This window comes from Phalangium opilio, unplaced genomic scaffold (assembly GCF_054372755.1).
Source record: "Phalangium opilio isolate 3A_F unplaced genomic scaffold, DU_Popi_V2 ptg000042l_1, whole genome shotgun sequence".
Lineage (NCBI taxonomy): Eukaryota > Metazoa > Arthropoda > Arachnida > Opiliones > Phalangiidae > Phalangium > Phalangium opilio.
The window spans coordinates 4,239,249-4,251,486 of NW_028324166.1; the positions used below are offsets into that span (position 1 = coordinate 4,239,249).

Genomic DNA, 12,238 nt, shown 5'->3' on the forward strand with positions numbered 1-12,238 from the left:
TTGCCGCCATATTATAAAATGGCCTCCAAAAATGTAATAACCTTACAGGAACAACGTTAGCGCGTTTCAACCGATTTCGCCAAAATTTAATATACCGGTTCGCTATTAACTTCAGACGGGCTTAATGGCTTATGAAAAAATGTCCCGATGTCAAACACCGTGTCCGTAATTTTGCAGCTAACGTTGAGTAAATATATGATAGATTTTTCACGATTTGCTCGAATGTGCCATCAATTTCAGTTTACTATCCAAGTATTATATTTAAGCATTCATGGATATGACGGGGAGAAAAGTGTTGCTTTCTATCACCGCACTAAACGTTTCTGAATCCCTATGTGTCCCTTAGTAATACTTTTTGTTGATCGTCAACATTTCTCCGATGAATACGAAGGTTGAAATAGAAAGACCAATTAGCCACAAGATTAGAGATCCACTGACAACTTCGATTGTCAAAGGTGATATTTCCTCCTGAGGTCTTCTCCATTTCGACATATCATAAATGATTTTCTTCGGTATTGACTTATAGTGGATAAAGTTGTGCTCCATAATATTCATGACCCTGTAAATGTTCAAATTAAATATTGGTTCAAGCTTTAACCATGAGTTTGTATCTCAAGAGGAGCGGTAAGCGAGCCGGTTTTAGCCCCGACAACCGATCGTAGTCCGAGGTCCTCTTTGATAAAAATCGCTGTCACATTGTTGCAGATCTTGTACTCGTTGTTATTGTATTCATACTCCGTAGCTAATTTGTGTAGTACCCAAGCGATGTTAACCCATCACCTTACAAAGTTTTGGTAATCTTCTTTCACCTTTCGTTCTTGCGAACTGGTGAAACAATAAGCCTGTTCGACCTTGAAAAGGGGGTAGGTAGCTCCGAGTGTTGGGACATTCAAGGGGGTTGACCCATAGCCATTTTTGCGCACTCTCTGGACCCAAACCGCCAAGAGCGCCGGCGCCAAATAGCGAGATGACAGACAATGTTTTACTTCCGAATCTTTCCATCTTAGTTACATTGAAGAGGCTTATTCCTAAGAGTCGGTTTAATATTTTTAAGGTCGAGAGTCGGTTTAATATTTTTAAGGTCGAGAGTCGGTTTAATATTTTTAAGGTAGAGAGTCGGTTTAATATTTTTAAGGTCGAGAGTCGGTTTAATATTTTTAAGGTCGAGAGTCGGTTTAATGTTTTTAAGGTCGAGAGTCGGTTTAATATTTTTAAGGTCGAGAGTCGGTTTAATATTTTTAAGGTCGAGAGTCGGTTTAATATTTTTAAGGTCGACAGTCGGTTTAATATTTTTAAGGTCGAGAGTCGGTTTAATATTTTTAAGGTCGAGAGTCGGTTTAATATTTTTAAGGTCGAGAGTCGGTTTAATATTTTTAAGGTCGAGAGTCGGTTTAATATTTTTAAGGTCGAGAGTCGGTTTAATATTTTTAGGGTCGAGAGTCGGTTTAATATTTTTAGGGTCGAGAGTCGGTTTAATATTTTTAAGGTCGAGGGTCGGTTTAATATTTTTAAGGTCGAGAGTCGGTTTAATATTCTTAAGGTCGAGAGTCGGTTTAATATTTTTAAGGTCGAGAGTCGGTTTAATATTTTTAAGGTCGAGAGTCGGTTTAATATTTTTAAGGTCGAGAGTCGGTTTAATATTTTGTTTGAGAAGCACTTACAATCTGATGACCAATTCCTTGATATCTTGCCTGACACTGATGGACCTGATGTAAATGAAATAAAATTCTCTCCGGTAAATTTGTTCCCCAATGTAAAACTCCAACTTTTTCTTTTTGCGGCAATAGTATTCTCTCTTCATCAAATCATGCAGTTCATCTTTGGTAATTAAGCCGAACCACGCCTTATTCTCGATGGATGCATCCTCTTCGCAGTTGTTCACTTCAATAGCGTCGTCCACCATTATGTTCTTCAGACAGATTCTCATTTCAGGATCTAAATATTTGTACGCGTCCGAGGGCTGGAACGGGAAATCATAAATCACATTTTAAATTATCTTGGATTCTTTCTTTTTGTCTCACTGGTAATTCCGTGTTGCAAAAAAAGGTTGCCTCAGAGAAGTATCGATCAAAGGCCAGATATATCCGTTTAGTCGTCATGTTTAAAATATCATTTAAGCTGTCAACTACCAAATATTCTTTAAAAGCGAAATTGGTTTTCATGTGCCCGGACATTTCGAAGGTCAAAAGAAGGGTTCCGAGTAGCCATGAACCGCACAAAATTGTCCAAGGAAGGTTCTTAGAAAGTCTGTTGAAAGCTAAAATTCCATATTGTCATATTAAGCAGTGTTAAAATTGTAAGAAAATTTAACTGTTCATTCAATTAATATTAATTATTACATTTTGCCAAAAATGTGGAAAGAATTTCCAATAGTAACATAATAATTTCGGAAACGTGAAATGTTCTTCTCATTGTGAAGTCACTCTTATCCTTGGTTTTCCACAGCAAGAAACAAAAGAAAAAAATAGCGGATAGCAGAAGAATACCTGCCTGTTTCAAGTAAACTTTATGTAATGTCAGAAGTGAGATAAGACTAGAAGTGTAGGGCTCTAGCATTGATAGTAGATCCTGGCACTAGTGAACAAATTTGAGGATTTTATGCCGCTTCCCACGCGCCTACACTACTGAGAAAAAAATTGGTCGAGTTCCAAAAACATTTCCTACCCCCTTCCCCTCAACCTAAAGCGGCCGAACACGGACCCGGCTCCTAGAATCTAGTTCGGCCGTCTACCACCGCGAGCGTCTCACGTTTTGGAGGGAAAATTCAGAAACCGCCACTAGAGGGCCAACCGTTCTTGTGTTATCAAGAATATTCACTTTCGCCGAGTGAAGAATTTGGTTAGCTCAGTACTTCTGGTCTCATCTCACTTCTGGTAATGTAATACTTCTTCATCAAAAAATAGAAAATCTGCTAGAAAAACGTGTTGAAGGAATACTTCTCACAAGTGTCCCCAGTTATCAATACTTTGTTACGTAAATTATGTTTTTGGAAAACACTAAAAATTGCAAATGTATCGTTTTTATTCCATATGAGCTAATTATTAAATAGTTTTATAGAAAAGTCATTCTTTTCATATAATATTGCAATTGAAAGCTTTCAGTTGGGGAGGAGCTAAAATTCGTGAGATAATTTTATAGCCATGAGGAGGGTTGAATACATAAGGAAAGCTGGAGTTCGCAAATATGGCTGCCAAAACTGAGGCAAGATTTAAAAGGGTGTGACGTTCTACAAAGCCAATTTAAAAATCTTTATTTACGTTTCAAATTTCAATATTAAAATTTATCGTTATTTTTTGTGACACTCTGAAAGAAGACACACCAAAACCGGGAGAGCCGTTCTACCATGGATATGCATAAATACTGACGTATCATGGATTCCCATCTCTCACCTTCCACTAGGCATGTCGCTTAGGCGCCCAGTCAGCCGAGAAATAACGCCCAACCTTGTGAGGAAGAGCGAAATTCGTATTTTCCCTCTTGGACATTGGCGAAATTTCAAACCTTGCCACTCAGGATTCTACGGAGAGCCATAGTTCTGTCTCCCTTGAGACCTAGCTACTTCTGACTCAATAGGCCTTTACAGAAAGTTTTAAAGGAATTATGGGTACTTGGCCCCTCTTGTAGTTCAAATTGAGTCAGATCAGTTCAGCCAGATTTGTGTTATAAAAAACACGAACTGGAGGCAAGATTTGGAGAGATAAAGCAGACTGACAAAATGGTGGGCTTTTTTTAACGCGTTTGTTCCTCGTTGTGTTTCTCTACTTTGTGCCAGCAAATCTTGATTGAAATGTTCATATTATGCCGAACTGTTCTTAGGTATAATAGATGTTTATATTTGATACTCGTATGAATTTATAATGATAAATTATAAATTAAAATGGGCTATGGAAGCCTAGGCTTAACGGTTAAGGCCCCTACCTAGCGCGACGAACTGCTTTCCTGCAAAGTTTAGTGACGTCACGTCAGAGAGAATTTTGGTGACGTATGGCTGTTATAATGCACAGGCGCGGCGGGACAAATCAACAAGGTGCGCAAGCCGTAAAAACTTTCTATAAAGGCCTATTTAGAGGCACTTCCCATCCCCGAGTGTAACTCATATTTGGTGGCCACCTTTTTGGCCCAGTGTGAAATCTGTGATTCGTAGTATTTATGCTAATCTTTACCTTTACTTTTAAAGCATTACCTTCAACTCGTTAAGGAACAATATGTTAATTTTACTAACTTTCCACTCTATCATTAAGAACTCTAGACTTGTGGTTTCTTTTATGACTGGATTAGAAATAGTGATGGCTTCCTTATAATCGAAGAAAATTGGCTCAATTATTCGGATTTTCGAATACCGGTTATACAACATTTTGCCAAGAGGGAAAACTGTAGTGTAAATGTGCAAAACCTGAATAAAAATTGTATACACTTTTAAATAGAAAATTTCGGGAAAAAAGTAGAATTTTTGATTCGGTAGTTTTAATTTATTTTTTGCTTTGTACTTACGTTGTCCGACAGATTGGCATACTGCTTTAATCTTGTATCTCTACATGTCTCAGTATTGTTAAGGATTAACTGATTTGCCAATTCAGAATTTTCCTAAGCAAATATTCTTGAACTTAGTATAATATCGCTTACATGAAACACGAGTTTAAACATTTTGAGTCTTGTTTATACCAAAATTTCAAGTGAGGTTATGTAACCAAACCTAGTTTTGTGATTGTGTTTTGGCTGGTGTCTGCGTGTGTCTGTAGACCCAGGGTACACGAAAAACAAAAAGAGTGGATAGAAACCGAATAAGGCCAAACGGAGCCTCCGAAATGAACTAGGCCCATGCATGTCAAATTTTATGTGGGGAAATATCCAGTTTGTTAAGGAAAATATTTTCACCATATATGTGTACGAGATGGCGCTTATATTACCGTTGTGACAGGGGTCTTCCTTAATTTATCGTTGATATTTTAGGGGTCAGTCATAAAATTTTTATGATACAGAAAAGTTTTATCCTAAAATTAACGTAAATGTTTTTGGGGCTATTCACTTTTTATTGAATCTTTCGGTTAGATTGTATTGATGACAACAAAATAAATTATTTCAATTAAAATAATTCAGTAAGAGTAATAAAAACGTATACTTACAATCCGCGACCTTGGCCCAAATACTTAAGCAGTCGACAGGGTCACGGGGTTGAACTTTGTTTATTTTACGGTAATATAAGCGCCCCCAAGCGTAAAACCACGGCGAACTAAATTGGTTAAAAAAGTATTCTCGCTTCACGACACGCATGGGCCTTGTTCATTTCGGAGGCTCCGGGCCTAATCCCCCACCACCTCGGAGCTTGTAGTGGGAAAGAATTGCGAAATAATATATTTTACAGCTATGTTTTTTTTTTTTTTTTATTTTGGTTTCCCAACATGTCGTACTATAGTTGTCTTTCAAAACAGTTCTTGATCCTTCAATGTATATATGGTTTTTATACGTTTTTAGTTACGAGTGTGAAAGACATACTAGCTTGAACGATTACGATCTGTGAGTTTGTATGTTTGCGGTTTTTGGTGTGGAGCTTAGATAAGACTATAATTCCTTTTTAGCTAGGTGTAGTCAAGAACTTAATGTACCCTGACAATTGGGCCATCTCGAATATTACCTTAGCGAGTTAGGAAGCTTGAATACTGTACTACATTACCACAAACGAAACTAACACGCCCCCCCTCCCCCACCTCCAACCACACCTAGCTTATACGGAAATTTATTTACGTGGCTTGTTAAGAACATAATTTTAGTGCAGACCAAGCCTTCTAAACACACAACATATTATTAAAAGTACTTACAAGAAATTTATAGGTGCTATTCCCAAAGTAGCACCCGCATAAACAAATGAAGTTCCTAATTGAAAATATCAAGTTTTGTTTAAGATATTAATTTGTAAATAATTTAACACCTTAAATGGTTCATGTTATTACCTAGCTTTTAAATAGTCGATAATATATTGTCTCTCTTCAATGTAATACTTCATTTTCGCATAATAATTTGTAATCCGAATTTCAATGAATGTACTGTCCACTCGAATTGAATTCCATTGCAGGTAATTTCAACCATCAATTAATACGTATTAATTAGCATTAATATTAGAACCACTCATGGTTGGATAAATTTCCTAAATTTCTGAATCATAGTTGGTTTCTGAGCTATGATGACGTTCTTGAAAGTAGTTTTGCGAAACCGTTTTATTTTTAGCTGATATTATTTAAGGTTTCACTATGAAATCCCTAAACTAAACTCTTCAAATTTATTGGACAACGCCCTAAATCTTTGAGAGTACTTTTAGGTTAGCAACAGTTTGGTTAATCTCGTATCTTTGTAACACGTTACACGTTTGACAAATACGAAACGCACCTAATCCCCGGGCCGAAAGCGCATTCAAAGTTTCGATCAATATCATACTGGTTTAATTGCTCAACTACAGTAGGCAATCAAATACTTATATCCAGAAAAACAAGATAGTGAAAGGTGTACTTAAATGAGCCTCTAGAATCATATAAAACCATGAAAGAGACTTGACACTGTTATTGAAAGGATGGTTTTATAGCTTTAAAGTTTAAAGTAAAAGTTAACATATTACTGATAGATGTACAAAATTGTTCAATTCCTTTTTGCAGGCATTTGGTAATTCGAATTAAACAGCTACTAATCAGGATTGTTTTATCAACGAAAATTCGTACAAATTCTTTGAGTTTTCAATATCAGAAGAAATTCAGATAATTGATGATATACCAAGGTATTAAAATCGTTAGAGGTATCCATTCAAACAACACTAGAGGCTAAACTCTTTGAGAAAATAAGAAATAAGTTAAAAAAACAACACAAATGAAAAACGTATTATCGAATAATTCATGAGATCAAAATTTATTTGTTTCTATAAGCCAACTTGCGCTTTATTTTTAAAGAATGTAGTGCAACCTCTTGTCTAACACATATTCGAAACGATGATTATTGCATAACCTTTTTCTTGATCATTTCATATCCCTTTAATCAAGATATCTTAGTAACGAACTTCTTTGCAAGGACTATAAATAATACACGGCTATTAAATTGAAAATGTTGATTAACATTTAGAGCACGTAATGAAATATTTCCATTTCGTTTCACCTTAAAGGAAATATAAGAGAATGAAAATTCCTGATAGATACAAGTCGATTTTCACAAGTGTAATAATGCAGTTTATTCTCCCTTGAAATTGATTTTTTGCGACAGAGGCTCTTTTCGCAAAATAATGTCTGATAAAATCAATAAGGCAGGAAGAAATTCTTAAACAGCCATGAATTTCTGACTCTAAGCTATTTCAGGTTTTCCCAATTCGTTTCAATTACAAATACTCGTATATAAAATAGATTTCTACAAATTTGTCGATGAAAAGCAAATTATACACAACTACTAACTTGATATCAAAGTCGAGAAGAAATAACAGAAAGAAGATGCAAAGAATAGTAATTCTTAATATTATTCCTTCCATTGATTATCGGTTCGGGTTAAACCGAACTTAAAGACACCAAACTCTTAAGCTTAAATTAATGTGATAAAAAATAGCGTTGTTTTTGCCTAGACAGGGTGTTTGTGATGTAGTAAAGCTAAACTATTTACAGCAGTTATAAGAGGGGGGGGGATAATTTGCAAATGTGCCTTGAATCTGTCAACTGGACGTTTACAACTAACGTTCAGTTTCCTAATAAAACTTCAAGGCGTTCTGAGGAGAACTTGTTTAGTAAATAAGCAAATTAATTTCACAAATATATCGATCAATATTTATGTAGGTCAAAGTCCTGATTGATTAACTGTCTGACTGATAATCAACTCCCAGCCCAAGGTACTTCAGATAAAAATCTAAAATCTTGCAGAGACGTTACTCCTAAGTAGTATTCACGAAACTGCTTTGTATCCTTTCTGTTTCAGTTTGCCGTCATATTTTAAAACGGCTTCCAGAAATCTAACAAAATGAAACAAAAAAGGGTGAAGTGGAAAATCACGTGACTTTTTAACGATTCTTCTACTAATTATAAGACCATTCTGTATAGTGAAACATCCAGGAAATATCTCCGAATGATAGGTTAAGATTTAATGGATAATTTTAAATAAGTACCTCCGACCAATAGCGTAACGACCTGCCTTCTGGTTAACAAAATTCTAATGCACGCTTCATGCCGAATGAAATTTAGCGCTATGTTTGATAATAGTTGCTGGCGATGTGATAACCGTGGTGCGAGATATAGCGCGTGCAACGGGAATTTCGTTAAAAGGAAGGCAGGGCGTTACGCGATTGGTCGGAGGTCCTTATTTCAAATTACCCATAAAATCTGAACCTAATTTGAATTTTAAAATCATCGAGATATTTCCTGGATGTTATGCAGAATGGCCTTATAATTAGTAGAAGAATCGATAATAAAATAACTTTATTTTCCTCTTCACCCTATACTTTCAAAGGAACAACGTACGTGGGTTTCCACTGATTTCACTAAAATTTGATATACTGGTGCGCTATTTACTTTACAGAGGGCCTAATGGCTTTTGGAGCTCAATCGTCCGCCATCTTTTAAAATGGCTGGCTGAAAATTGTCCCGATGTTCAACAGCGGGTAAATAATTTTGCTGCTAATATAGGTAAATATATGATAGATTTTTCCCTTTGGGTGCATGATTTGCTCGAATGTGCCATCAATTTCAGTTTAGGTCTTGTACCTAAGTATTGTATAACATTACAGAAGGGTGTCATGTCATATCTACAAGGGTCTACCGGACACCGGTTCTGTAGAATTTACGCGTTCATTAATATGACGTGGAAAAAATGTTGGTTTCTATCACCGCAGTAAATTTAATTGAATCCCATAGTTTTCCCTTAGTAATACTTTTTGTCGATAGAAAACATTTCTCCGATGAATGCGAAGGTTGAAATAGAAAGACCAATTAGCCACAAGATTAGAGATCCACTGACAACTTTGATTGTCAATGGTGATAATTCCTCCGGAGGTCGCCTCCATTTTGACATCTCATAAACGATTTTCTTCGGTATTGACTTAAAGTGGATCAAGTTGCGCTCCATAATATTCATGACCCTGTGAATGTTAAAATGAAATACTGTTAACGCTTTACACATGACTTCTGTATCTAGATTCTAGAGGAGCGGTTAGTGAGCCAATTTTGGCCTCCGCGAACCGCAGCTTTAGAAATATTCATCGCAAGAGCATAGCTGGGAGAGGCTTCTAATTTGAACTTCGGTGGGGCTTATAAGCTTCTGATGTAAGTTAATCTGTCTGAAAAGCACTTACGATCTGATGACAATTTCCTTGATATCTTGCCTGACACGGAAGGACTTGATGTAAATGAAATAATATTCTTTCCGGTAACTTTGTTCTCCAACGTAAAACTCCAATTTGTCTTTTCTTTTGCATGCGTATTCTTGCTTCATCAAATCGTAAATATCATTCTTGGTAATTAAGCCGAACCAAGCCTTATTCTCGATTTCAATATCGTAGCACTCGTACACTTCAATGGTATTGTGCATGTTTCTTCTCGAGTTGCAGATTATCATTTCAGGATCTAAATATTTGTACGCGTTCGTGGGCTGGAATGGTAAACCATTAATCACTTTCTAATTTAATCTTGAATTCCATCCTCTTATCTCACTGGTAACTCCATGTTGCAAAAAAACAATACTTCAGTGAAGTAATTATCAAAGGAAAGACATGTTCGTTCAGTCGTCATGTTTAAAACATCATTTAAGCTGTCAAATACCAAATATTCTTTAAGAGTGAAATCCGTTTTCATGTGTCCAGAAATTTCAAAGTTCAAAAAGAGGGTTCCGAGTAGCCAAGAGCCGCACAAAATCAGCCAAGTTAGGTTCTTAGAAATTCTGTTGAAAGCTAGAAATCCATTTTGTCATATTACGCAGTGTTAAAATTAAGAAAGTAACGTTAATTATTCAATACTTATAATTACATTTTAAAAAAAATGTGGAAAAAATTTCCAATAGCAACATAATTATTTCGGAAACTTGAAATGCTCTTCCCCTTTTGATGTCACTCTTATCCTTGGTTTTCCACATCAAGAGACAAAAGAGAAAAATAGCGGATAGCAGAAGAATACCAGCCTGTTTCAAGTAAACTTGATATAATCAAGAAGTGATATCTGGTTTATTAGGGAAAAGGTATAATTCGCCCGGCCTGTTAATTTCCTCAATTTTTAAAGCCCGATCCAGCCCTGCCCGATAAAATGTTTAATAGTGGAAAGCCCGGTCCGTGCAGGACTCTGGACCCACCTTTTTAGAACAGGATGGTAGCAATACTAAATTTTACTAACTTTCCAGTCGATCATTAAGAACTGTAGACTTGTGGTTTCTTTTAAGACTGGATTAGAAATAACGACGGCTTCCTCGTAATCAAAGAAAATTGGCGCATGATTTCCTCGAGCTTCCGTCAAAGTCTTTCCCAATATTCTACCAATAGGATAAACTGTTTTTTCAATGTGCAAAATCTGAATAAAAATTAAATACACTTGTAAATTGAAAAATTCGAAACACTTATTTATTGCTGTGTACTTACGTTGTCCGACAGATTGGCATACTCCTTTACTGTTAAATCTCTGCAAGCCTCAGTCTTGTTAAGCATTAACTTATTTGCCAATTCAGACTTTTCCTAAAAGCAAATATTCTCAAACTTGGTTTAATAACGCTTACGTGAAACACTAGTTTAAACCTTTTTTAGTCTTTTGGTTTTATACCAAAATTTCAACCAAAAACCCATTTTAAAGAGGAACTTTGGTGCAAACAAACCCTCCTAAAACTCGAAATATTATTAAAAGTACTTACAACGAATTTACAGGAATAACCACCCAACTCGCATCCGCATAAACAAATGAAGTTACTAATTGAAAATATTAAATTTTGTTTAAAAGATTAATATGTAAATAGTTTTGCACCTTTAAACGTTCGTGTTATTACCTAGCTCTTAAATAGTCGATAATATATTGTCTCTCTACATAATAAAACTTCATCTCCAGATAATTTGAAATCAGAATTTTAATGCACGTTCAGTCCACTTGTATTTTGATAGAATTCGATTGGAGGTAATTTTATTCCTCAATTAATGGGTAAAAATTATCATAAATATTAGAACCACTCATGCTTGGATAAATTTCGCTTATTGCTGAATCATAGTTGGATTCTGAGTGATAACGCTATTTGAAAAGTAGGCCTTTAAAGTTTTAGCTTACATTATTTTAAAGGCACGTTCAGGTAAAATATTTAAAAAAAGAATAAATGATCTCTTATTACAAAATAATAGTTTAGGACTACTGGGCTGCCATGGATTTAGTGGCGTCTGTTAAAACGAACCACTTACCGTGAACTCTATCAGCCTATGAAAATTCAACCAATACCGTAGTTTTTTATAGAACGAAATTCAAAGTTTTCCAAAAAAATTAAACAAAAAATCCTCCATAACTAAAGCTTTCGCTATGAAATCACAAAACTAAGCTCTGCAATTTTATTTGACAACGCCCTAAATCTTTGAGAGTACGTTTAGGTTAGCAACAGTTTTGTTAACCGCATATCTTTGTAACTCGTTTAAAGATATGACCCGCATCTAACACCGAGCCAAGAGTGCGTTTGAAGTTTCGATCAATATCACACTGTATTAATTATTCAACAAAGATAGGCTAAGAAATACTTATATTAAGTGAAACAAGATAAAGAAGGTGTACTTAAACGAGCCTCTAAACTCATATAATCATGAAAGAAACTTGACACTGTTATTGAAACGTTGGTTTTGTAGCCTTAAGGTAAAAGTTAACATATTACTGATGAATGTTCAAAATGGTTATATTCCTTTTTGCAGTCATTCGGTAATTCCAATGGTTTGAATTAAAGACAGTTCCTCTTCTGAACTGTTTTAGCAACGAAACTTGGTACAAATTCTTGGGAGTTTTCACTATTGGAAGAAATTCAGAAAATTCCTGATACGCCAAGTAGGTCTCATATTATAATGACACTAAATTCGAATTTCTCGTCAGTTCGGTATTATAATCGTTAGAGGTATCCATCCAAACAACACTAGAGTCTAAGTAGTGTCAATTACTTTTAGTGGCATTGGTGACAGTTATTAAACCAAGTATAAGGCTATATTTTTCCAGATTTTATTAACTTACAACCAAGAGTATTATTTCGTTGCATAAAAATGCAAACTCTTTGAGAAAACCAAAAAGTA

General features: G+C 35.4%; 3 protein-coding genes across 4 annotated transcripts; all 3 read right to left on the bottom strand.

Annotated features, from left to right (window-relative positions):
* Positions 1–1,649: 1,649 nt before the first annotated feature.
* On the bottom strand, positions 1,650–2,868 carry LOC149678512 (uncharacterized). Its single transcript, XM_089837168.1, has 3 exons — positions 2,340–2,868; positions 2,022–2,257; positions 1,650–1,960 (listed from the first exon to the last, which is right to left on the bottom strand). Exons 1-3 carry the CDS (start codon positions 2,554–2,556, stop codon positions 1,658–1,660), a joined length of 756 nt encoding a protein of 251 aa, XP_089693294.1. The 5' UTR covers positions 2,557–2,868; the 3' UTR covers positions 1,650–1,657.
* Positions 2,869–7,585: 4,717 nt separating this feature from the next.
* LOC149678513 (uncharacterized) lies at positions 7,586–9,579 on the bottom strand. 2 transcript variants are annotated; one of them, XR_016366272.1, is made up of 3 exons: positions 9,305–9,579; positions 8,475–9,091; positions 7,586–7,969 (listed from the first exon to the last, which is right to left on the bottom strand). XR_016366272.1 is itself a non-coding variant. In XM_089837169.1 (2 exons), the coding sequence occupies exons 1-2, from the start codon at positions 9,565–9,567 to the stop codon at positions 8,875–8,877; spliced, it is 480 nt and encodes a 159-aa protein (XP_089693295.1). In that variant the 5' UTR covers positions 9,568–9,579; the 3' UTR covers positions 8,395–8,874. The 2 variants fall into 2 exon arrangements, 1 of the variants encoding a protein (XP_089693295.1); XM_089837169.1 differs by lacking the exon at positions 7,586–7,969 and having other exon boundaries at positions 8,395–9,091.
* Positions 9,580–9,653: 74 nt separating this feature from the next.
* LOC149678514 (uncharacterized) lies at positions 9,654–11,103 on the bottom strand. Its single transcript, XM_089835881.1, has 6 exons — positions 10,975–11,103; positions 10,843–10,897; positions 10,577–10,669; positions 10,335–10,508; positions 9,975–10,125; positions 9,654–9,898 (listed from the first exon to the last, which is right to left on the bottom strand). Exons 1-6 carry the CDS (start codon positions 11,025–11,027, stop codon positions 9,654–9,656), a joined length of 771 nt encoding a protein of 256 aa, XP_089692007.1. The 5' UTR covers positions 11,028–11,103.
* Positions 11,104–12,238: the final 1,135 nt, after the last annotated feature.